Source organism: Symphalangus syndactylus, chromosome 7 (assembly GCF_028878055.3).
Source record: "Symphalangus syndactylus isolate Jambi chromosome 7, NHGRI_mSymSyn1-v2.1_pri, whole genome shotgun sequence".
Classification (NCBI taxonomy): domain Eukaryota; kingdom Metazoa; phylum Chordata; class Mammalia; order Primates; family Hylobatidae; genus Symphalangus; species Symphalangus syndactylus.
In genome coordinates this window covers 95,565,585-95,593,126 of record NC_072429.2, presented here as the reverse complement: position 1 = coordinate 95,593,126, position 27,542 = coordinate 95,565,585, and the positions used below count along the sequence as shown (strand labels likewise).

Genomic DNA, 27,542 nt, shown 5'->3' with positions numbered 1-27,542 from the left:
AAGACGTCTCCTTGTAAGCCAAGTGTGTGATACAGTGATGATGCCATTGCAATAAGGTAGCCTAGGTTTTCCAGACAGCCCTACCATGGACTTGTATGTATTCCATTCTTGGGTGGGAGGAAATTCACTGGGGCACTAAGGATACCATTAGTAAGATTTTCTATGGCCCTTATTCTCCAGGATAAATGATACCAATTTCTTAAGCTTCCGTTTCCTTTACAACCACATGTCTTCACTTTCTAAGGCCAAATCAAAGCATACATCAGGGAGGAAGCTGAGCATGCTGTAGAAAAGGGGGCCCTCTCATAGCATTCATCTGCCACCCTTCCAGACTGTCAGACAGAAAAGAACTAGTCATCATGCTGTATACCCGGGGTGGTGTCTACTTTTGCACAGAAATTGTATATTCTAACTAAATGATACAATAACACAGCAATATTCATGCAGCCTAAGGCTCTAAAATGACTATGGAATCTCTCATACCAAATCCAGACTAAAAGGTAGACCACATTCTAAGTGACTCATTGTAAACAAATCTTGCTTTATCTCACAGATGTATTTTGCAAATCAATTTATACACAGTTTGTCTTTTTACACATGCTAGTAGAAATGTCTGTGTAAACTGATGAGACATAAGGTTGTTGAGTGTCTTAGCGAAGCTTCTAAATGTGTTCAAACCTCAGGAAAAGCTCTCAGCAATTCCCAGCAGAAAAAAAATATGTATCTGCCATGGGTCTTACGGAAAAACCATTCACTAACATAAGTTGCTGCTAGAGGAAATAACATATCAGAATAAAAAATGAGAAGATCATCCTCTAAAGAAAAAGAGGAGGAGTCACAGATGCCCCATGGCCATAAACCTAGTTTTACATGTAATTAAAAAAGGAAAGGAACAAATTCTTTAAAAAAATTTTTTTTTATTTTAATAGGTTTTTGGGAACAGGTGGTGTTTGGTTACATGAATAAGTTATTTAGTGGTGATTTCTGAGATTCTGGTGCACTCATCAACTGAGAAGTATACACTGTACCCAATGTGCAGTCTTTTATCCTTTGCCACCCCCCATCCTTTCCCTTGAGTCCCCAAAGTCCAATGTATCATTCTTATGCATTTGCATCCTCATAGCTTAGCTCCCACACATGGATGAGAACATATGATGTTTGGTTTTCCATTCCTGAGTTAATTCATTTAGAATGATGGTCTGCAATTACATCCAGGTTGCTGTGAATGTCATTATTCTGTTTCTTTTTGTGGCTGAGTAATATTCCATTATATATATATATATATATATATATATATATATCCATCATTGATTGATGGTCATTTGGGCTGGTTCCATAGTTTTGCAATTGCAAATCATGCTGCTATAAACATGAGTGTGCAAGCATCTTTTTCATATAATGACTTCTTTTCCTCTGGGTAGATACCTAGTAGTGAGATTGCTGGATTAAACTGTAGATCTGCTTTTAGTTCTTTAAAGATTATCCACACTGTTTTCCACAGTGCTTGTACCAGTTTACATTCCCACCAACAGTGTAAAAGTGTTCCCTTTTTACTGTATCCCTGCCAACATCTATTTTTTTTTTTTTTTGATTATGGATATTCTTGCAGGAGTGAGGTGGTATTGCATTGTGTTTTTTATTTGCATTTCCCTCATTATTAGTGATGTTGAGCATTTTTCCATATGCTTGTTGGCCATTTGTATATCTTCTTTTGAGAATTGTCTATTCATGTCCTTGGCCCTTTTTTGATGGGATTGTTATTTTCTTGCTTATTTGAGTTCTTAGATTCTGGATATTAGTCCTTTGTCAGATGTATAGATTGTAAAGATTTTCTCCCACTCTGTGGGTTGTCTGTTAACTCTGCTGATGATTTCTTTAGTTGTGCAGAAGCTTTTTAGTTTAATTGAGTCCCATATGTCTATCTTTGTTTTTGTTGCATTTGCTTTTGGGTTCCTGGTCATGAAATCTTTGCCTAAGCCAATGTCTAGAAGACTTTTTCCAATTTTGTCTTCTAGAATCTGTGTGGTTTCAGGTCTTAGATTTAAGTTTTTGTTCCATCTTGAGTTAATTTTTATGTAAGGTAAGAGATGAGGATCCAGTTTCATTCTTCTACATGTAGCTTGCCAATTATCCCAGTGCCATTTATTGAATGGGCGTCTTTTCTCCACTTTATGTTTTTATTTGCTTTGTCAAAGATCAGTTGGCTGTAAGTATTTGGCTTTATTTCTGGGTTCTCTCTTCTGTTCCATTGGTCTATATGCCTATTTTTATACCAGTACCATGCTGTTTTGGTGTCTAAGGACTAATAATATAGTTTGAAGTAGGGTAATGTGATGCTTCCAGATTTGGTCTTTTTGCTTAGTCTTGCTTTGGCTATGCGGGCTCTTTTTTGGTTCCATATGAATTTTAGGATGTTTTTTCTACTTCTTGAAGAATGACGGTGGTATTTTGATGGAAATTGCAATGAATTTGTAGATTGCTTTTGGCAGTATGGTCATTTTCATAATATTGATGCTACCCATCCATGAGCATGGGATGTGTTTCCATTTGCTTGTGTCATCTATGATTTCTTTCAGCAGTGCTTTTTAGTTTTACTTGTAGAGGTCTTTCACGTCCTTGGTTAGGTATAATCCTAAGGTTTGGTTTTCGTTTTTTTTTTTTTTTTTTTGTCAGCTATTGTGAAAGGGGTTGAGTTCTTAATTTGATTTTCAGCTTGGTTGCTGTTGATATATAGAAGAGCTACTGATTTATGTACATTAATTTTGTATCCTGAACCTTTGCTGAATTCATTTACGAGTTTTAGGAGCTTTTTGGATGAGTCTTTAGGGTTTTCTACATATACAATCATATCATCAGTAAACAGTGAGTTTGACTTCCTCTTTACTGACTGGGATGTGCTTGATATCTTTTTCTTGTCTGATGACTCTGGCTAGGACTTCCAATTCTATGTTAAACAGAAGTGGTGAAAATGGGAAGCCTTGTCTTGTTCCAGTTCTCAGGGGGAATGCTTTCAACTTTCCCTATTCAGCATAATGTTGTCTATCGGTTTGTTGTAGATGGCTATTATTACCTCAAGGTATGTCCCTTCTATGCCGATTTTGCTCAGGGTTTTAATCATAAAGTGATGCTGGATTTTGTCAAATGCTTATTCTGCATCTATTAAGATGATCAAGTGATTTTTGTTTTTAATTCTGTTTATGTGATGTATCATATTTATTGACTTATGTCTCTTAAATCATCCTTGCATCCCTAGTATGAAACCCAGTGGATCAGGGTGAAGTATCTTTTTGATATGCTGTTGGATTCAGTTTGCTAGTATTTTGTTGAGGATTTTAGCATCTATGTTCATCAGGGATATTGGTCTGTAGTTTTCTCTTTTTTTTTTTTTGTTACGTCCTCCCTTGGTTTTGGTATTAGGGTGATACTGGCTTCATAGAATGAATTAGGGATAATTCTCTATTTCCTTATCCTTTGAAATAGTAGAATTGGTACCAATTCTTTTTTGAACGTCTGATAGAATTCAGCCATGAATCTGTCTGGTCTTGGACTTTTTTTGTTTGGAATTTTTTTTATTACCATTTCAATCTCACTGCCTGTTACTGGTCTGTTCAGAGATTCTGTATCTTCTTGGTTTAATCTAGGAGGGTTGTATACTTCCAATAATTTATCCATCTCCTCCAGGTTTTCTTTTTTTTTTTCTTTTTTTTTTATTATACTTTAGGTTTTAGGGTACATGTGCACAATGTGCAGGTTTGTTACATATGTATCCATGTGCCATGTTGATTTCCTGCACCCATTAACTCGTCATTTAGCATTAGGTATATCTCCTAATGCTGTCCCTCCCCCCTCCCCCCACCCCACAACAGTCCCCGGAGTGTGATGTTCCCCTTCCTGTGTCCATGAGTTCTCATTGTTCAATTCCCACCTATGAGTGAGAACATGCGGTGTTTGGTTTTTTGTCCTTGTGATAGTTTACTGAGAATGATGGTTTCCAGTTGCATCCATGTCCCTACAAAGGACATGAACTCATCATTTTTTATGGCTGCATAGTATTCCATGGTGTATATGTGCCACATTTTCTTAATCCAGTCTATCGTTGTTGGACATTTGGGTTGGTTCCAAGTCTTTGCTATTGTGAATAGTGTTGCAATAAACATACGTGTGCATGTGTCTTTATAGCAGCATGATTTATAGTCCTTTGGGTATATACCCAGTAATGGGATGGCTGGGTCAAATGGTATTTCTAGTTCTAGATCCCTGAGGAATCGCCACACTGATGTCTACAATGGTTGAACTAGTTTACAGTCCCACCAACAGTGTAAAAGTGTTCCTATTTCTCCACATCCTCTCCAGCACCTGTTGTTTCCTGATTTTTTAATGATGGCCATTCTAACTGGTGTGAGATGGTATCTCACTGTGGTTTTGATTTGCATTTCTCTGATGGCCAGTGATGATGAGCATTTCTTCATGTGTTTTTTGGATGCATAAATGTCTTCTTTTGAGAAGTGTCTGTTCATGTCCTTTGCCCACTTTTTGATGGGGTTGTTTTTTTCTTGTAAATTTGCTGGAAGCATTCCCTCTGAAAACTGGCACAAGACAGGGATGCCCTCTCTCACCACTCCTATTCAACATAGTGCTGGAACTTCTGGCCAGGGCAATCAGGCAGGAGAAGGAAATAAAGGGTATTCGATTAGGAAAAGGGGAAGTCAAATTGTCCCTGTTTGCAGATGACATGATTGTATATCTAGAAAACCCCATTGTCTCAGCCCAAAATCTCCTTAAGCTGATTAGCAACTTCAGCAAAGTCTCAGGGTACAAAATCAATGTACAAAAATCACAAGCATTCTTATACACCAATAACAGACAAACAGAGAGCCAAATCATGAGTGAACTCCCATTCACAATTGCTTCAAAGAGAATAAAATACCTAGGAATCCAACTTACAAGGGATGTGAAGGACCTCTTCAAGGAGAACTACAAACCACTGCTCAATGAAATAAAAGAGGATACAAACAAATGGAAGAACATTCCATGCTCATGGGTAGGAAGAATCAATATCGTGAAAATGGCCATACTGCCCAAGGTAATTTATAGATTCAATGCCATCCCCATCAAGCTACCAATGACTTTCTTCACAGAATTGGAAAAAACTACTTTAAAGTTCATATGGAACCAAAAAAGAGCCCACATCGCCAAGTCAATCCTAAGCCAAAAGAACAAAACTGGAGGCATCACGCTACCTGACTTCAAACTATACTACAAGGCTACAATAACCAAAACAGCATGGTACTGGTACCACAACAGAGACATAGATCAATGGAACAGAACAGAGCCCTCAGAAATGATGCCACATATCTACAACTATCTGATCTTTGACAAACCTGACAAAAACAAGAAATGGGGAAAGGATTCCCTATTTAATAAATGGTGCTGGGAAAACTGGCTAGCCATATGTAGAAAGCTGAAACTGGATCCCTTTCTTACACCTTATACAAAAATTAATTCAAGATGGATTAAAGACTTACATGTTAGACCTAAAACCATTAAAATCCTACAAGAAAACCTAGGCAATAGCATTCAGGACATAGGCGTGGGCAAGGACTTCATGTCTAAAACACCAAAAGCAATGGCAACAAAAGCCAAAATCGACAAATGGGATCTCATTAAACTAAAGAGCTTCTGCACAGCAAAAGAAACTACCATCAGAGTGAACAGGCAACCTACAGAATGGGAGAAAATGTTTGCAACCTACTCATCTGACAAAGGGCTAATATCCAGAATCCTCCAGGTTTTCTAGTTTATGTGTGTAAAGGTGTTCACAGTATCCTTGAATAATCTTTTGTATTTCTGTGGTACCAGTTGTAATATCTCCCATTTCATTTCTAATTGAGCTTATTTGGATCTTCTCTCTTCTTTTCTTGGTTAATTTCGTTAATGGTCTATCTGTTTTATTTATCTTTTCAAAGAACCAGCTTTTGTTTCATTTATCTTTTGTCTTTTTAAATTTCATTTAGTTCTGCTCTGATCTTCATCATTTTCTTCTGCTGGGTTTGGGTTTCGATTGTTCTTGTTTCTCCAGTTCTATGACGCATGACCTTAGGTTGTCTATTGGTTCTCTTTCAGATTTTTGGTTTAGGCATTTAATGCTATGAACTTTCCTCTTAGCAACACTTTTGCTGTATCCCAGAAGTTTTGATAGGCTGTGTCACTATTATTATGCAGTTCAAAAAATTTTTAAATTTCCATCTTGATTTCATTGTTGACCCAATGATCATTCAAGAACAGATTATTGGGCTGGGCGCGGTGGCTCACGCTTGTAATCCCAGCACTTTGGGAAGCCAAGGCGGGCGGATCACGAGGTCAGGAGATCGAGACCATGGTGAAACCCCATCTCTACTAAAAAATACAAAAAATTAGCCGGGCGTGGTGGCGGGCGCCTGTAGTCCCAGCTACTCGGAGAGGCTGAGGCAGGAGAATGGCATGAACCCGGGAGGTGGAGCTTGCAGTGAGCCGAGATCGTGCCACTGCACTCCAGCCTGGGTGACAGAGCGAGACTCCGTCTCAAAAAAAAAAAAAAAAAAAGAACAGATTATTTAATTTCCATGTATTTGCATGGTTTTAAGGGTTCCTCTTGGAGTTGATTTCCAATTTTATTCCACTGTGGTCTGAGAAAGTACTTGATATAATTTTGATTTTCTTAAATTTACTGAGACTTGTTTTGTGGCCTATCATATGGTCTAGGAGAATGTTCCATGTGCTGATGAATAGAATGTATATTCTGCAGTTGCTGGGTAGAATGTCATGTAAATATCTGTTAAGTTCACTTGTAGGGTATAATTTAGGTACAGTTTTTCTTTGTTGACTTTCTGTCCTGATGACCTGTTTAGTGCTATCAGTGGTGTATTAAAGTCCCCCATATTATTTTGTTGCTGTTTATCTCACTACTTAGGTCTAATAGTAATTGTTTCATAAATTTGGGATCTCCAGTGTTAGGTGCACACACATTTAGAATTGTGATATTTTCCTGTTGGACTAGTCCTTTTATCATTATATAATGTCCCTCTTCATCTTTTTAAACTGCTGTTGATTTAAAGTTTGTTTTTTCTGATATAAGAATAGCTACACCTGCTCACTTTTGGTGTCCATTTGCATGGAGTATCTTTTTCCACCCCTTCATCTTAAGTTTATGTGAGTCCTTATGTGTGAGAGTAGTTTCCTGAAGACAGCAGAAACTTGGTTGGTGCATTCTTATCCATTCTGTCATTCTGTTATCTTTTAAGTGGAGCATTTAGGCCATTTACAATCAATGTTAGTATTGACATGTGAGGTACTATTTTATTCATCATGCTGTTTGTTGCCTGATTACCTTTTTTTCATTGTGTTATTGTTACGAAGGTTCTGTGAGATTTATGCTTTAAGGAGATTCTATTTTGGTATATTTCAAGGATTTGTTTCAAGATTTAGAGCTCCTTTTAGCAGTTTTTGTAGTACTGGCTCGGTAGTGGTGAATTCTCTCGGCATTTGTTTGTCTGGAAAAGACTATCTTTCCTTCATTTATGAAGCTTAGTTTTGCTGGATACAAAATTCTTGGCCGATAATTGTTTTGTTTAAGGATGCTAAAAAGAGGACCCCAATCCCATCTAGCTTGTAGGGTTTCTGCTGAGAAATCTGCTGTTAATCTGATGGGTTTTTCCTTTATAGGTTACCCGATGCTTTTGCCTCAGAGCTCTTAAGATTCTTTCCTTTATCTTGACTTTAGTTAACCTGATGACTATGTGCCTAGGTGATGATCTTTTGGCAATGAATTTCCCAGGAGTTCTTTGGGTTTCTTGTATTTGGATGTCTAGATCTCTAGGAAGGCCAGGGAAGTGTTCCTTGATGATTCTAACAAATATGTTTTTCAGACTTTTAGATTTTTCTTCTTCCTTGAGAACACTAATTATTTTTAGGTTTGGATGTTTAACATAGTCCCAAACTTCTTGGAGGTTTTGTTCAATTTTTTCATTCTTTTTTCTTTGTCTTTGACAGATTGGGTTAATTTGAAAGCCTTGTCTTTGAACTCTGAAGTTCTTTCTTCTGCTTGTTCCATTCCATTGCTGAGACTTTCCAGTGCATTTTGCATTTCTTGCTTTCCAGAAGTTGTGATTGTTTTACATTTACGCTATTTCACTGAAGACTTTTTGTTTCATATCCCATATCATATTTTTTATTTCTTTTAGTTGGACTTCACCTTTCTCTGGTGCCTCCTTGATTAACTTAATAATCAACCTTCTGAATTCTATTTCTGGCAATTCGGATATTTCATCTTGGTTTGGATCCATCACTGGTGAACTGGTATCATCTTTTGGGGGATGTAAAAGAAATTTGTTTTCTCATATCACCCAGATGTTTTTCTGGTTCCTTCTCATTTGGGTAGACTATGTCAGAGGGAAGGTCTGGGATTCAGGGCTGCTAATCAGATTCTTTTGTCCCATGGGATGCTCCCTTGATGTGATGTTCTTTCCCTTCCCCTAGGAATGGGGCTTCCTGAGAGCTGAACTGTAGTGATTGTTTTTGCTCTTCTGGGTCTAGCCACCCAGAGGAGCTACTGGGCTTTAGGCTGGTACTGGGGAGTGTCTGCAAAGAGTCCTGTGATGTGATCTGTCTTCAGGTCTTGCAGCCATGGATGCCAGCACCTGCTCTGATGGAATTAGCAGGGGAGTGAAGTGGTCTCTATGAGGGTTCTTGGTTGTGTCTTTGTTTAGAATGTTGGTTTTGTGTTGGTTGGCCTCCAGTCAGGAGGTAGCACTGACAAGAGTGCATCAGCTATGTTTCTAGTTGCCCTAGGAACACTTGGTTAAGTGGTTTCTCAGGTGATGGGTAGGGCCATAGAGCTCCCAAAAGATTATGACCTTTGTCTTTGGCTACCAGGGCAGGTAGGGAAAGACTACCAGGTGGGGGAAGGGGTAGGCATGTCCGAGTTCAGCCTCTCCTTGGGCAGGGCTTGCTGCAGCTGCTGTGGGCTATGAGGGTGTGGATCCCAGTCCAATGGAGTTATATTCCCAGGGGGATTATGGCCGTCTCTACTGAGTCATACAAGTTGCCAGGGAGGTGGAGGAGAGCTGGCAGTCACAGGTCTTACCCTGCTCCCATGCGGCCTGCAATCCTGAAGGCTGGTCTCACTCCCACAGTGGCCCCATAACATCACCAAATCTATTTCCAGGCAGCAGGTAACTAGGGCTGAGAACTTGCCCCAGACCATGAGCCTCTCCTTTGAGAAAGCAAACAGACTCATAGTTTTTTTGACATCTCAGGAAGCCTGCAGCAGTGATCCAGTTCCTTCAAAGGGTCTGTGGATTCTCTTAGCTTTCCTGGTATGTTCCTGAGGTAGTTCTTAGAGCAAAAGTTCCCTATGTGAGTCTCCAAACACTGCTCTGTCTGTTAGAATGGGAGCTGCAAACTAGTCCTGCCTCCTATCTGCCATTTTAATCCTTCTTCACAAACAATTTCTTCAAGTTTCTAATTCTTCTACTGTTTTAGGTACTTTCCTCAATAAGTGCAATTATAAAACATCAAGACCAAAATTCAGAACTAAAGAAGCAAGCAGCATCTATACATTAACATTTAAATTAATCAAAATAAAATTTAATGTTGGGGGAAATATTTAAGACTTGAAACAAGTTAATTTCCTGGACAGCTTCACAAGCAGATGTATTATGTGCTAAACATATTGAGGACCAGTGATTTTAATAGGATACCTTTCCCAGGGCCATTGTCTCCCTTCCTTTGTTCCCAAATAATTGTGCAGAAAACATATCCAACATGGCAATAGGGAGAGTTCATGGAATGTTTTAAAATAAAAATTCCTTCTAGAAAATAAAAATCTTACCAAATTCTGATTTATCTGGGGCCATAGAAAAACCTGACAGAAAGAGTCATTAGCATATTTCAAACATTTACAATAATACTATGTTCATTTTGAATAAAATAGACTCAGACAGTGTGGATAAAAAGTTAGCTGTCGGCTAGAGTTTGCACTTGGGTGGATACAAATGTTCTTCTGGGAGAAACACAAGAATAGGCTCCATCATGCCAATTAAGGAATCATCATATGGTTCTAGCTTGTCAATATTTTGGCAATCTCAAGTTCCCAAAGGTAGCCTAGAAAATCTAGAATGAAAACAAATCCAAGGCTATTTGTGCTTACTTCCAGAAGTGCATCTGTGTAAGGATTCTTGTATTCTTACTCAGTTCTGCCACCTCAAAAAATGCCGCAGGGCATTGTGTTCCAAAGTACACTATACCCACGGAGTACTCTCCCAACAAATGTTATTTACAGATAAAGAAATTACCAAGAGGGAGTTCCCAAACTTATCTGACCATAGGACACTTTTCCTCCCTTTCTTTATAATATCTCTTTTTATCCTGAGGATGAGTGTTCCTAGAAACAGACTGGGAGTGTTGTTCCATTAAAACAATATTATAACGTACTTAAGAGTGTTGGGCATGGCGTCAGGCTGCCTAGATTTAAATTTTTCACATAATAGCTGGTGACCTTGGGCAAGGTACTCAGCTTTTCTCTGCTTTGGTTTCCTCTTCTGTAAAATGAATATAACACAAGTTACTTACTGCTTGGGTTTATTTTCAGGAATAAAGGAGAATATGTACTTAGTGGAGTGCTTAGCACAATGCTTAAAATAGTAATCTTCAGTCAACGCTAGCTCTCAATAATTTTATTATACCCAGTGGTATGGCTAAACCCAGTGGGGAGGTCCTTTCCAAAGGAGATATCTTTTGTAGGTCTGGGCTAGTCCGAGATTCATTTCAGGACACCAGCCATCTCTAGCTCTGCCCTTTAGGCTTCCATTTCACTGGAGGCTGCTCATTTTCTTCTCTGTTACTCTGAATTACATTTCCTGGGGCTTTTCCAAGACAGACTTGACCAGAGTCTTAGGGAAGAAAACCTTCTTCCCAGATGGGTCCCCATTTCTAAGAGAGAACCCACTGCATTGGAAATGGCTGCATAAAGCTCTAGCTACAGTGGAACTTGCATCAAAGCCCTGGCATGCCTTTGGCTGTCTTCATGGTTGTATTCTGGGCCAGGGAGGCTTGGTGACTCCTGGACAACTCTTCCAACTCCTTACCTCTGCCGTGTTGTTTCTGTTAACAGGGTGTTTATGATAATGACAATACCAAAACTTTCTTTTCTTTTTAATTTCTTTTTTGGGAGTGGGGGTAGAGGAGTATTTGATGGCTTTTTCTTGATTACTGCAGTAACACATACTTATTACACAAAAATCTAACATTATATAAATATATCAGGTAAAAAGTGAACCTCTCCTGTAATTCCACAACCCCTGTCTCCCCCTATAATCCCAAGACTGCTACTGTCAACAATTTTCTTCTCATTTTTAATGACGCGCAGAACTGGAACCTCTGTACTCTGCTGGGAATACTTCATTCTGCACCGTTCACCTCAGGAATTTCTATTTATCTTTATAAAAGAAAGTTCAAATAACATCTTAGTGAAGTTGCTCAGACCCAGCCAAGCCATGTTGGTCCGTCTCTTTACCAGGTGCCCAAAGTAATTTGTACATCCTACATTCAGAGAACTTACCACAATTTCATTGCAATTTTTCAATTAAATGTCTCTCCTACTTCAAGGACTTAAAGGGCCATTTCTCTTTCCTCTCTAGTGCAAGGCATCTGATACATGAACCAGCAGTCAATGCACAAGTATTTGTTGAGTAAATGAATGAAGAAACATACCAATAAAATATTTTTCTAAGACATAGACTTTCAAGCTCTATAGTAATCACAGTCAGGAGGCTCAACATTTACATTTTTTCTGGAAAAATGTTTCTTATATATTCCACACTCCAACAACCAGGTAATACTGTTAATTCTCATATCTTTCATTTCTTTAGACCTGAAAACTCAAAATTCTAACTTCATAGAAAATGATACAGTTGGAAGAATTTGGGATGGATGGTAGTTTATTTTCTAAGTGCCAAATGAGCATTTTGGAGCATCACTGGCCATAGGCTTTGTCCACTGACACCAGAACATTCCAGGAAATAACATTTCAAATAAACAGTTTCAAGTCCAGTAAACCACAAACACAGAAAAGTATTCAACGATGCTTCACAGCAAATAGCCTTCTGTAGACAGTTACTCGGGAAAGACTGATTATATTTACAAAGCACAAATAACTCTTCTGTTAGATTAATTGAATGTAATTTAAGCTGAAGGCTTGAGCAAAAAAGTGAATCTATAAGAGTGGTGAGAGGGGAAGACAAAGAAGAAGATACCAGAAGGATGAATCTTAGAAAAATATTTCCAAATATCAGAGATCCCACTGGACCAACTCTTCAAGTTAACAAGCTCCACTGAGGGACTCTGACATGCTGCATGACACATCGTCCAAGGAATAGCATCCAAAAAGAGTCTCATTTTTCTTGGAAAAAGAGATTGCCACAGAGCTTTCACATTTTACCAATTAAACAGATTGGATTCCATGTAATTAAGTAATATAATTATGAACCTATTTCTTGGCCTCAAGCCCAAGGCCATATTTCTAGTTCAAGTATATCAGAAAATTTCATCCAGAATTCATACATCACATGCTGAACCTAGCTCTTTATGTTAAAATACATAGGCAATCTACAAATAGAAATCCACAATTTCAAAATTAAAGAGTAAGACTCAATGGGTGCAATCATGGAAAGTGAGGTGCAGAGTAGATACTGGGCATTAAACATAAGCAGGATATAGAAATGACCAGGAGAAATTTAAGACTCCCAAAAATTTAGTATGAAATGAAAAAAAGTGGAGGGGTCACTGGGTTTCTATCGTACAAGGAATGGTGACTTAAGTAGAAAAAAGAAAGGATATTTTAGGGATACGTTAGCAACTGGCCCTAAAGTTACATTAGTATAGCTAATATACTAAGTTAGGAGGCAAAGTAATCACTAATGGGGATAGAGGTAAACTAAATTATCATCTTCTCTTATATTAAAAAAATGGTACTGTCAGAATCATGCTTATTAAGTTATAAAAGTTAACATTTATTGATAACTTGGGTTGGGCCAGCCCATGTTCTAAGTATACTCTGTGAATAGCTTATTTAATATTCAAAGCAACTTTATGAGATAGGAACTATTATTATCCCATTTCACAGATGAGAAAATTGAGGCACACAGAGGCAAAGTAACTTGCCTAAGGCCACACACCTAGGAGACTGCAGAGCTGAGATTTGAACTCTGGCAGTCTGGCTCCAGAATCCTACGTTTTTAACAGTATACTATGGTGCCTCATAACGCCTACTCAAAAGAAATATTACTCTTTATTTTAGAGTTCTATTCATATCTTTACATAGACTTTCAGAAATCTTTTGAAGATTTGAGTCCCGAATTAAAGAGACTGGTCACTAGCTATCAAAAGCAACTGAAGTCGCTGTACTTTGAGAACTGGTAAAAGATACTCAATTCACTTTTGCATGGTATTTAACATTTGTCCATGCAACTGAATTCAATTCAATTAACAGTGATTTAGGGTCCCATGCCGAATACCAAAGAAGTAAGATTCAAAGCTTAAAGAAGATGTAATTTTTACTCCAATCTAGAGCAAATGAAATACTCTGAAGCTTACAGTTGAATACAGATGAGAAAAATGAAGTCCAGAGCATTCAAATGACTTGCTTAAGGCCCAAAATGTAGTAAAGTGACCTAAAGTCCAATTCAAATGGGTCTAAAGAAAGTTTCTGTATGCAGCCATAAAAAATGATGAGTTCATGTCCTTTGTAGGGACATGGATGAAACTGGAAAACATCATTCTCAGTAAACTATCGCAAGGACAAAAAACCAAACACCGCGTGTTCTCACTCATAGGTGGGAATTGAACAACGAGAACTCATGGACACAGGAAGGGGAACATCACACTCCAGGGACTGTTGTGGGGTGGGGGGAGGGGGGAGGGACAGCATTAGGAGATATACCTAATGCTAAATGACGAGTTAATGGGTGCAGCAAAACAACATGGCACATGGATACATATGTAACAAACCTGCACATTGTGCACATGTACCCTAAAACCTAAAGTATAATAATAAAATTAAAAAAATAAAAAAAATAAAAAAATAAAGATGGCAAAGAGAATTCATCTAGTATTGAAAAGGCAAAAAAAAAAAAAAAGAAAGTTTCTCTTTTTACTCTACCACTGTGCTTCCAATCAAGCTGGTTGAACATACTGAAATAAAATTAATGTCCCAAATCATTATCGGTGCTTTTTGAAGAGGAAAAATGTTTGACTTTTTCCTGCTTTCCTCTAGAACCCACTTCTTTCTGGAATGATACGAGAAACAGAAAGAAGAGATAGCCAAGGGAATATTTTTAAGAGAATTAACATAGCATCTCCCAGATTTTCTGTGAAGGAATGTGTGATTTTCAGTTTTATTTGCTGGATAACTTCTCTCTCAAACCTTCCCCAATTCTAAAATTAGATGCTGAAATTATGTCTATATTGATAACTATGTGTGTATGTATGTGTGAAGGTTACCTACTCCATTCTAAGAGCCTTAAGAACAGAGGACATGCTTTAAACCTATGTGCCCAGCTTTTACAAAGTGCTTTATAAAAAGCAAAGTAGGTGGTCAAAATATTTTCTGTCATGTATAGTAATTGTGGTAAAAGCATATATACAATGTAAGATTTCCAATTAGTTTGTTTTCTTTAACAAAATGACCCTGTATTCAGGTTACCTATTTTTATTAGTTTATATTAGTGGTTCTCAAAATGGGGCAACTGCTTCCCCTGGCCCCCCAGGGGACATCTGGCAATGTCTGGAGACATTTTTGTTATCATAACTTGAGGTTAGGGGAGGGTGCTACTGGCTTCTAGCGGGAAGAGGTCAGGGATGCTGCAAAACATCCTATCATGCATGGGACAGACATTGCAACAAAAAATTATCTGCATGGATTCTTTATTGTGGCTATGGAAATCATTCTTTCTATCCTAGGTTACTCTTTTATTTCTATGATGGAAAGACGACCAGCCTTTATCCATTGTCCTAATAGTCTGATAATGTGTTAAGATGAATAAGGGAAAGGAAGTAGGAGGTGCTGCTGATTTTTCTTTGCATTTCATCATGTTTTCCTTGCATATTCTTTAGCTGGTGTGGTTACATTTGCTTCAGTTTTATTTGCTTGTTCATTTTCCCCAGTGGCTGATAATAACATTTGACATTTTAGATGTCTGGCATACACATGAATAAAAATTTCTTTAAGAGGATAAGTTGTTTCTTTTCTGGGAATCAGCTGACCTCAAGAGGATCTTTGAACATACCATAGTAACTAATCTGTTAAGTATTTTGTGTTTTGAGTTAAACATGTCACTACTGAGATCCTCACACATTAGTTAACAATTTTCTAAATATTTACCAAGATCCTTAATAAGTGAGAGTGCTTCCCATGATATAAAGGCTCCACCGCCATCATCCATGGCACCCTGCCCAACATCCCAGCTGTCCAGATGTCCACTGACCAGTACAACCTAGAACAAATAATAAAAAGACAAAAAATAAAACTAAGCAAAGATGACATCAAAGAGTAAACATTTATAGGTATTCAAAATATAAAAATGAAACCTTTATATTTTCTTTCCTATTTTTATGTCTTTAAAGATATGTGTCATTATTAGTGGAAAACTTGGTATTGAGGAATTATATAAGGGGTCTAAGTCTATCCTAATAGTAATAAAAATCCTCACTTTGTACCTTTATTAAGATAATTTTGACTACTAAAGAAATTGGCTTGGCCAGGCGTGGTGGCTCACGCCTGTAATCCCAGCACTTTGGGAGGCCGAGGCGGGCAGATCACGAGGTCAGGAGATCAAGACCATCCTGGCTAACACGGTGAAACCCCGTCTCTACTAAAAATACAAAAAATTAGCTGGGCGTGGTGGCGGGTGCCTGTAGTCCCAGCTACTTGGGAGGCTGAGGCAGGAGAATTGTGTGAACTCGGGAGGTGGAGCTTGCAGAGAGCTGAGATTGCGCCACTGCACTCCAGCCTGGGTGGCAGAGCAAGACTCCATCTCAAAAGAAAAAAAAAAGAAATTGGCTTATTACTGACAGATATTTGATAAATTTATTATATGGCTTAAAACCTAAATGACATAAAAATGAAGCTTGAAACTTCAACAACATTCTTAATTGTCCCAAATTCTAGAAGAAACGTAATAAACGTGTTGAATTGATTTAAATGAGAAAATGAGAACAATAATTTATTTAAAAAATTGTTTTATGCAGTATAGATTGATGTTTAATAAATAAATAGCTGGATTTCAAAACTAGATCCAATTGAACAGGAGAACTTTTAAGGGAAATTTCAACTGACATAAGTATTAAATAAATCTAGAAATTATAATACACATTTTAAATCATCACAGTTTTAAAATTCTTGTTAGGAAGTATTAGTAATTCTAAGAAAATATAAAAAAATTCACTGAAACTAAATTTTGTGGACAAATTTCAGACAAGTTATAAACCAAGTAAAGTGATGCTGGGGTATATAGAATATTGGTTTAAAAAATGTATCTTGATCATTATAAAACATACAAATATGTCGTCAAATGAATTACATATCTAAATACAGATTTTAGAGGAAGGCATAGAATAACTTTGCCAATTTGAAGTAGGCAAAGATATCTTAAACTGGACACAAAAATTATAAACCATAAAAGAAAAAAATAATAAGTTATGTTTTGAGTTAAACATGTCACTACTGAGATCCTCACACATTGGTTAACAATTTTCTAAATATTTACTAAGATCTTTAATATGTGAGAGTTTTTTTTAAAATTAGGAATATCTAGTCATCAAAAGACCCCATTAAGAGAGTGAAAAGGTAACCCACAGAAAAACGGAAAATATTCAGCATATATATATATACATATATGAACAGAGAACTCACAAAGAAAGATATGCAAACTGCTAATAATTATATAAAAAGATACTCAGCTTCATTATCATTAGGGAAATATAAATTAAACCACATTAAATACATATCGAACCGGATGGCTAAAATGAAAAAGACAAAATATGCCAAATATTGGTGAGGAGATAGAGCAACTGGAACTCGTACATTGCTAGTGTAAGTACATTCAACCACCTGGAAAAACTGGCTTATCTATTAAATCTGAACGTGCACAAAACTATGACCCAGCAATTCTACTCCTCGTTATATATCCAACATGACTTGTGTGTGTGTGTGTGTGTGTGTGTGTGTGTGTGTGTGTATACTTTAATGAAAAAAGATGTACTGGAATTATCATAACTGAATATTCATAATAGGCCTAACCCTCCTAAAAAAAAAAAGGAAACTCATCAAATGTCTGCTGACAATAGAATGAATAAATTGTGTTGTATTTATCAATAGGACACTCCATAGCAATAAGGTAGAAATGGAAAATGAAAAAACACAATTCATGATAAATTTGTATGAGTCTCATAAACATAATGAAGAATGAAAGAAGCCAGATACAAAATAACACATGATGTATAATTCCATTTATATAAAGTATAAAAACACGCAAAACAGGAGAGTGATTACCCTTGGTGAGGAGAGTTAGTGACAAAAAGGGGGTATAGGAAACCTTTTGGGGTGCTGGTCATGTTCTGTTTTCTGATCTGGGTAGCAGTTACACAGGTGTACTCAGTTTGTAAAAGTTCACCATATACACTTAGGATTCGTGCACTTTCTCTGAGAATATTATATTTCAATATAATTTTTTTTAAAGTTTTACAGATTGACATGTATGTGCAACATGTACTAAGTAAACCAAAGTTGAACCAATCTTCTTGATGATTAAAATAAATATGGCCCATGACTTTGGGAAAGCAGGACTTTGGGGTTAAAATATTAGGGTGACGCTTTGCACTGAATGATTCACTGAGCAGCTGCAGGATCTCCCACTGACTTACATACAGACCCAATCTAGTATGACTTCATTGTAGTTACAAACAAGCACAATCCCCCAAAATAACAAATGGCTATGTAATGAACCCAAATGGATTGTTTCTAAGGGGGAAAAATAAAGAATAAAGAATAATTCATGTTGCAATAGCAGGAATTTCTGATTCAGAAAGTAGTGGTGTAATCCCATGTGGGACAAACAGCCCAATTAGTCAACATTCTCATGACTCTCAGAACATTTTCCCAATGACGTTCCAGTGGATTAAAAGTGTCAAAATGTGCTTCAATAAACTTTTTCTCAGATAATATATAGGAGCAATAAAGTCAAGGAAGCTGTTATTTTATCCTTCAGATTTCTTTCAGAATAATTGAGGTTGTTTACGATCATACTTCTTTATCTTTCCTCCATTCTGTAATCTACTAAAATGTTACTTAAACTAGTAGTTAAAAAATTGGAAAGATGGCTTTTGAATGATAGGAAACTAAGCGATATCCCATAGGATAAGGTCTTTGGTATAGTGCTATAGAAGAATGATTACATATTCTCTGGATTATGAGAGCTTGTTTTAGTATATTTTTTTAATCAGAAAAAAACTGGGGCAACAATGAAATAGTAGTAGTAATTTTAATATCTATTGATTTAAAACTAGGTAATGACAAAAAGCTACTTCTAATTCAGTAGCAATTTGAATGAACTTGAATTTTCCAAATATAAGAGCTTCTGCATACACTTAGAAAATAGCAATGCAGGAGGTTTCACTCAAAATGGAATGTGGCTAGCATTCCTTAATGTCACTTCACAAAAGATAATCCAGAAAAATATCCCAATGCACAAGGCTACTGAAAATCTCCCTTATGTCAGGGTCAGGCATAAAAGAACATTAGTTATAATAAACTTGGATCTGATTTTGACAAACAAAACAAAAACAGACTACCCAGAAATGCAGTAAACTGAAGTTTCATGAAAAATATCACCTGATAAATGTTAGGAAAATGCACAGTCCCTTCACTGCCTCTGTTGCCAGATCCAGATTCCTTTGAGCAAAAGCATGGCCTAGAATCAACAGAGAAGTGGGCACCTGCCCATCTACCCCTGGTGTTCTGCGTCCTGAGGCACTGAAGGCACTGACCAATTCCTTCCCCGAACTTCCTTTTCACCACCATCTCTTCCAAATGCAGTATAGAGTAAAAAAATTACTCTGAAAACAACAATAGCAATAGCAGCTGTAACAAAACAACTAGAAAGGCAGAATGGGAACTCTAGCTCTTCGAAATGTAGGGTTTGTTATTTGTGAGGCAGACTAAATTAGCCCTGACTACCTTGGGAATGAGGGCCTTGGGAATAGGGGAAGAATACACCGCAGTCGAACAGAAATGCACTGGATGAAAGCCTGCTAGGAGAAGGAACCAGAATGGCAACGGCATACATCCACCCGCAGGCCAGCTGTAGGTCTGAGAGTGGAGATGGATGAAATCAAAGATGTGCAGAGAGCAGCCTGAGGACAAGCCCCTCTGTTACTGGTGCATATGAAGAACCGAGTCCAAATGGATCCACCTGATTATGAGATGAAAATGAGACATATGAAAAATATGGCAGGACTAGGGAGAGGAAATAGCCTCAGAGGATGTGCATTCTTAGGAAAATGAGCTAATGCAAGATATTGAAGAAAATTTCCGCTCTCTGGCATTCAGTCATGGTTTCCTTCAACAATTTTTATTGAGTTCCCACTATGTGCTAGAGATACCAAAATGAACAAAACAAGCAAATATTCTAGCCTTAATTGAATTTAGATTCTGGTGGGAAGATGGAAAATAAATAAACACAATATAATGATAGTTTTAAGTGCAAAAGAGAAAAATATCTTTATATCTTCAGTGTGGAGATTTTAAAATAGAATAAAAATTCAAAGCATGAATAGTAGATGTATAAATTTAACTATCATAAAATGAAGCCTTTATGTTCATCAAGAGAAATCATAGAATGAGAGGAATTGCTAGAAATTAGAAGAAGACATTTACAATATATATATAACTCAAAATGATTTATATTCAAAATGGATAAAGAATTCTTACAAATCAATAAAAAAAGACAAGAAACCCAAAAAGCAAATAGGCAAAACACATAAAGAGGCATTTCAAAGAAAAGATTATGAATGGACAGCAAGCATTTGAAAAGGTGACCAATTTCATTACCAATCGGGGAAATATAAATGTAAATTAAATCCTTAAAAAGATACCACTTTACAACTATCTGTCAAAAAATTTAAAATCACACAAATGAGATCTTGGCAAGGAGGCTGAGCAATAGGAATTCTTATCCCCTCCTGGTAGAAGCAGGAAATTGTTAAAATCACTAAGGGAAAACAATTGGACATATCCTTATAAAGTTGAACATATGTGCATTCCACAATCCAACAATTCCACTCTTGGTGTAAACATTAGAGGAATTCTAATACCATGAGACATGGACCAAAACGGTCATACAGACACATTCAGAAGTTCTCAAACTGAAAACACACAAATGTCCATCATCAGTAGAATCGATACATTGTGAAATAGTCACACAATGGACTATGACGAAGTAGTAAAGTAAACCGAAAATGACCTAGTGATGCATTATTAAATATAAGTGAATCTCAAAACAAAAATAGTCAACAAAAAACAAAAACCCAAAGAAGACAAAAGAAGTAGAAGATTATGATTCTATAATGTAAATTTCAACTAAACTAAATAATATGATCTTCAGTAATACATACAAAGATGGTATAACTATGAAGAAAAGAAAAGCAATAGTATACCAAAGTTAGCATTGTGTTTATGTTAAATGGGAGTTAGGGCAGACAGGAGGAGGTGATCAGGTACGGGAACACAGTGACCTTCAAAGACACTGATAGTGTTCTGTTTCTGCAACTCAGTGGTGAGAACATGTGTAATCCTTCCATTACTATTCTCTAGATTGAACATAGATAAATAAAGTCTTCCATATGTGTGATATGTTAAACTACAGCAAGAATTATCAAAAACCTACCTTTGAAAGTCAAGGGGCTCAGACAGTTTTAGAAGTGAGTTCAACCAAACATTAGATGTCAGATTGATCTTGTTCTATTTCAACTGTTCTAAAGCAAAGAAAAAGTATAGAAAATGTCTACATTTACTTACAAAGCTATCACAATCTTGATATTAAAACCTGACAAAGATAGTGTCCTCCTTATAAACTAACTAGAGATCAAATATAATTGTAAAAATCTGCAATAATTGAATCCAGAAGCATACTAAAAAGTATTAAAATAATGGCCCAGTCATCTTCAAAGGCCCTTGGTAACTAGAAGCTACAGTACATCCAATATGCTAAGAAAGGGCCACTTTTGAGTCATACTTATTTTCTTGGCATGCTTAGCTTTTAACTCTCTTCATTAAAAAATATGTGAGTTGTACAGATATTCATCTAAACCTGACCACATTCATGTTGGTCAATTGTCAGTAGACAACAGGCCCATCTGACAATAAAGTATGCTTCATTATACAAACATCTTGCTCAATCAAAAACCAGAAAGACAGCTACTTGTTTTTTTTTTTTTTTTGGCTTTTGTGATTTTTTAAAAATTGCAGCAGCTTTCTTCTCCTAGTCTTAATTTTACTTGGTGTCTTTTAAAAGGTAGCAGGAAAAGTCTTAGGGGTACAAAGTTTGAGGCCTAATGCATTTCCAGACACAGGAAATCCCCAAATTTTCAACAACAAAAATCATTAAATGGTTGAAAAAATATGACGTACCAAAAAAGGAGAAAAAAAATAATTATTAAGCCTTAGAGAAGAGGCCAAGGAGTGACCTAATAATGGGCTTCAGCTAAGACAGGTCCCACTGTGAAGAATATGAACAACAGAAGAAAGCGCAAAGGAAGCCAGGCTTGGACTGCAGCAGTGAGCATTAGGGTCATGTAAGCGAGCAAGCATCTTCTGATGCAGGCTTTTGTTGAAGTTAAAAAAAAATGACTAACAGGGGAAAGGTTATGAAAAATTTCCTTCCTTGGAGAGTTTCTAAAATAGACTACATTCTGAGGCCTTAGACAGAAAGCTAAAAGAGAAGGGATAAATAAAACCTTTCAAGGTTACATCTAATACAATATTCCATGAGAGTTTTCAAGAATTCCTCTTCTAATCATTTTAAAGGAGGTAATGGTCTTTCAAAAAGTCTCTATAATCTCAACAGACTTTTCCCTGAGCATCTCTTTTCTGGCTGTCAAGCACCTTCCTAAAATTTAAAATCTAAACACAGGTGGGCAGGCATTTCTCAAGAAATCCATGTTTTCATAATCCCCACTGGAGACAAAGCCTTGGCTTTCAGAGGGCAGTTGCTGAATGTATTGTGCTATTGCCCAGCACAGACAAAAGGGACTATGTTTGAACAAATATTTTCCTCCCCAGTGATTCTGACTAGGTGGTCTACAGAATAAAGCTAAGCTCTTGACATACAGGGTGTGTTCACAGGCAACACAGCAAACATGTGAGTTCCTCTTGAATTGATTTCTTATCTTCAAGCTTTTTTTTTTTTTTCAGTGAAGCTGTTGGGTGTTAGCTTGTAGGATACAGAATCCTTTCCCACAAAAATGGGCCATCTGTTCAAATGCTCATGGATCACTCAGCTGGTCCTGAAAAGAGCTGTTTCCACTCCCCGACTATCCCCTCTTCCTTGTAAAGGACACTCAGATTAGACTCACAAAAAGGAGATCATGCCTATTCCTGGTTGCATGCTGTGAGCATGTTACTAGACTGATAGCTCCGGATAAAACAAGAAGGACCTAATTTATCTCTGGCGCATAAAAACCAAGCACTAGGTAGATTTATAAAATGTGATTGCAGTGGATTTGCAAGAAATGGCTGGAATTGATTAAACATTGATTTGACGATAGGGGAACAGCAGAGAATGTCTATGGAAGGAAATCATTCTCATGAAATGGAGGCAACTGGATTGCATCCAGAAGTCATGATTAGATGCAACTGGAGATGATCTTCTCTTAAGTAGAAGAACCATGTATTTGAATTCCTCCTCTATTTAGCCTCAGCAACCACAGTATAAGTTGTCTCATTTGAGAGGACAGGAAGAGTAGAAGAGCTGAATTACAACATTGTATTCGAACTTCCTGAGGTAAGGGAAAAGATGCAAAGAGTTTAGGTAACTTCTATGTTAATATTGATCATCTTTCCCATAATCAAATCCAAGCATGGTACAGTGCACAGCTAGAACTTCTCATTCCTTACAACAATTCACTTACCATTATATCCCAGGTCTTTGTCATGCTAAGTGGGTAGGATTTTAAAAAAGAAGAAGAAGGCCAAGCATGGTGGCTCACACATGTAATCCGAGCACTTTGGGAGGTCAAGGAGGGAGGATCATTTGAGGCCAAGAGTTCAAGACCAGCCTGTGCAATGTAGTGAGACCTCATCTCTATAGGAAAAAAAAAAAAAATAGCCGGGTGTAGTGGTGCATGCCTATAGTCCCAGCTACTGGAGAGGGGAAGGTAGACTGAGGTAGGAGGATACTTGAGTCCAGAAGACTGTAGCTACAGTGAGCCATGAACACACCACTGCACTCCAGTATGTACCACAGAGCCAGATCCTGTCTCCAAAAAAAAAAAGCATTTGGTACCCTACAGACTTTTTTTTGTTTTTTTGAGACACAGTTTCACTCCGTCACCCAGGCTGGAGTGCAGAGGTGTGATCTTGGCTCACAGCAACCTCTGTCTCCCAGGTTCAAGTGATTCTCATGCCTCACCCTCCTGAGTAGCTAGGATTACAGGCACGTGCCACCACGCCTGGCTGATTTTTGTACTTTCAGTAGAGACTGGTTTTCGCCTTGTTGGCCTGGTCTGGAACTCCTGACTTCAAGTGATCTGCCCGCCTCAGCCTCCCAAAGTGCTGAGATTAAGGGCATGAGCCACTGTACCTGGCCTCCTACAGATTCTTTTATGGTTCAGTTTAAACAAGCTAATAGAGATATCATCAATCTTCCATTATAAAAAATGGGAGTCAAGGTGCTTCCTACCAAAAGAAACAGCCTTTAACTTAAATTTTGAACATTTAGATCTATAAGCTGACAGATTCTTCTCGGCCCCTAATGGTTTCTAAAATTCCAGAACCCTACGTAGCTTTGAAAAATACCCAGCCATGATAGTCTGTGCAGTTTAAATGAAAGTTTCTCAAAGCATTTCTACCTTAAGCAGTTGGCTCCCGCCTGCCATGTCCCTGGACCACACTGACAATGAGGAGTCAGAAGTCAATCATCTCAAGTTCCAAGACTTTTTAGTGAACTTTAGGGTAGCTGAATGGCTTCCTATGATGATGACACCTGAGAATAACTTTTATTTGGATGCTTAAATTCTAGCTTAAACATAAGACAGTCAAAAAATGTTACAGACTGTAGTCAACCTGTTGTTCCATCAAACACTAGGCCTTACTCTTTCATATACATCTACTATGTACCCACAAAAACTAAAAATTTTTAAAAAATGCCAGAGAGAGATGGCCCTCCCCATTGGAGCATGTCTCCTTTCATCCACTCACTGTAGAGGAACAAAGCCCTTTCTGAAATGTTTCTCCCAGGGCAGGAGACAAGAGAGGGAACTGAACCCTCACAAGCCTGTCCCAGGTTATGTATGATCTAAGGGTCTCATGTAGCTAGAAAGATCCAATTCTTGAGTTGTTCCAGGTTCCATCGCTTCAAGCCCAAAGGTTTGAGACCTTTTAAGGACCAGTGGACAAGATATTTTTCTCCCTAATTGAAAATAAAAATATAGTAGTTTCAGAGGCAAAAAAAAAAAAAAAATGTTACAGACATCCCTAAAAGAAGACTTCTCAATGACCTGATTTTTAAACATACCAGAATCTGTGGGACATGTTCAAAGCAGTGTGTAGAGGAAAATTTATAGCACTAAATGCCCACAAGAGAAAGCAGGAAAGATCCAAAATTGACACCCTAACATCACAATTAAAAGAACTAGAAAAGCAAGAGCAAACACATTCAAAAGCTAGCAGAAGGCTAGAAATAACTAAAATCAGAGCAGAACTGAAGGAAATAGAGACACAAAAAACCCTTCAAAAAATTAATGAATCCAGGAGCTGGTTTTTTGAAAAGATCAACAAAATTGATGGACCGCTAGCAAGACTAATAAAGAAGAAAAGAGAGAAGAATCAAATAGATGCAATAAAAAACGAAAAAGGGGATATCACCACCGATCCCACAGAAATACAATCTACCATCAGAGAATACTACAAACACCTCTATGCAAATAAACTAGAAAATCTGGAAGAAATGGATAAATTCCTCGACAAATACACCCTCCCAAGACTCAACCAGGAAGAAGTTGAATCTCTGAATAGACCAATAACAGGTTCTGAAATTGTGGCAATAATCAATAGCTTACCAACCAAAAAGAGTCCAGGACCTGATGGATTCACAGCTGAATTCTACCAGAGGTACAAGGAGGAACTGGTACCATTCCTTCTGAAACTATTCCAATCGATAGAAAAAGAGGGAATCCTCCCTAACACATTTTACGAAGCCAGCATCGTCCTGATACCAAAACCTGGCAGAGACATAACCAAAAAAGAGAATTTCAGACCAATATCCTTGATGAACATTGATGCAAAAATCCTCAATAAAATACTGGCAAACCGAATCCAGCAGCACATCAAAAAGCTTATCCACCATGATCAAGTGGGCTTCATCCCTGGGATGCAAGGCTGGTTCAACATACGCAAATCAATAAATGTAATCCAGCATATAAACAGAACCAAAGACAAACACCACATGATTATCTCAATAGATGCAGAAAAGGCCTTTGACAAAATTCAACAACCCTTCATGCTAAAAACTCTCAATAAATTAGGTATTGATGGGACGTATCTCAAAATAATAAGAGCTATCTACAACAAACCCACAGCCAATATCATACTGAATGGGCAAAAACTGGAAGCATTCCCTCTGAAAACTGGCACAAGACAGGGATGCCCTCTCTCACCACTCCTATTCAACATAGTGCTGGAAGTTCTGGCCAGAGCAATCAGGCAGGAGAAGGAAATAAAGGGTATTCAATTAGGAAAAGAGGAAGTCAAACTGTCCCTGTTTGCAGATGACATGATTGTATATCTAGAAAACCCCATTGTCTCAGCCCAAAATCTCCTTAAGCTGATTAGCAACTTCAGCAAAGTCTCAGGATACAAAATTAATGTACAAAAATCACAAGCATTCTTGTACACCAATAACAGACAAACAGAGAGCCAAATCATGAGTGAACTCCCATTCACAATTGCTTCAAAGAGAATAAAATACCTAGGAATCCAACTTACAAGGGATGTGAAGGACCTCTTCAAGGAGAACTACAAACCACTGCTCAATGAAATCAAAGAGGATACAAACAAATGGAAGAACATTCCATGCTCATGGGTTGGAAGAATCAATATCGTGAAAATGGCCATACTGCCCAAGGTAATTTGTAGATTCAATGCCATCCCCATCAAGCTACCAATGACTTTCTTCACAGAATTGGAAAAAACTACTTTAAAGTTCATATGGAACCAAAAAAGAGCCCGCATCGCCAAGTCAATCCTAAGCCAAAAGAACAAAGCTGGAGGCATCATGCTACCTGACTTCAAACTATACTACAAGGCTACAGTAACCAAAACAGCATGGTACTGGTACCACAACAGAGACATAGATCAATGGAACAGAACAGAGCCCTCAGAAAGGATGCCGCATAGCTACAACTATCTGATCTTTGACAAACCTGACAAAAACAAGAAATGGGGAAAGGATTCCCTATTTAATAAATGGTGCTGGGAAAACTGGCTAGCCATATGTAGAAAGCTGCAACTGGATCCCTTCCTTACACCTTATACAAAAATTAATTCAAGATGGATTAAAGACTTATATGTTAGACCTAAAACCATTAAAATCCTACAAGAAAACCTAGGCAATACCATTCAGGACATAGGCGTGGGCAAGGACTTCATGTCTAAAACACCAAAAGCAATGGCAACAAAAGCCAAAATCGACAAATGGGATCTCATTAAACTAAAGAGCTTCTGCACAGCAAAAGAAACTATCATCAGAGTGAACAGGCAACCTACACAATGGGAGAAAATTTTTGCAACCTACTCATCTGACAAAGGGCTAATATCCAGAATCTACAATGAACTCAAACAAATTTACAAGAAAAAAACAAACAACCCCATCAAAAAGTGGGCAGAGGACATGAACAGACACTTCTCAAAAGAAGACATTTATGCAGCCAAAAAACACATGAAGAAATGCTCCTCATCACTGGCCATCAGAGAAATGCAAATCAAAACCACAGTGAGATACCATCTCACACCAGTTAGAATGGCCATCATTAAAAAATCAGGAAACAACAGGTGCTGGAGAGGATGTGGAGAAATAGGAACACTTTTACACTGTTGGTGGGACTGTAAACTAGTTCAACCATTGTGGAAGTCAGTGTGGCGATTCCTCAGGGATCTAGAACTAGAAATACCATTTGACCCAGCCATCCCATTACTGGGTATATACCCAAAGGACTATAAATCATGCTGCTATAAAGAC

General features: G+C 37.5%; 1 protein-coding gene and 1 long non-coding RNA gene across 2 annotated transcripts in view; one reads left to right on the top strand and one right to left on the bottom strand.

Annotated features, from left to right (window-relative positions):
- CPQ (carboxypeptidase Q) overlaps window positions 1–27,542 on the bottom strand; it is a 544,933-nt gene that overhangs the window by 186,148 nt on the left and 331,243 nt on the right. Inside the window, exon 5 of the mRNA XM_055286849.2 lies at window positions 15,416–15,527. Coding sequence (XP_055142824.1) covers window positions 15,416–15,527 — 112 coding nt within the window. The remainder of the gene's footprint in view (window positions 1–15,415; window positions 15,528–27,542) is intronic.
- Window positions 1–27,542, top strand: part of LOC134737128 (uncharacterized) — a 547,208-nt gene that overhangs the window by 514,053 nt on the left and 5,613 nt on the right. The window lies entirely within an intron of this gene.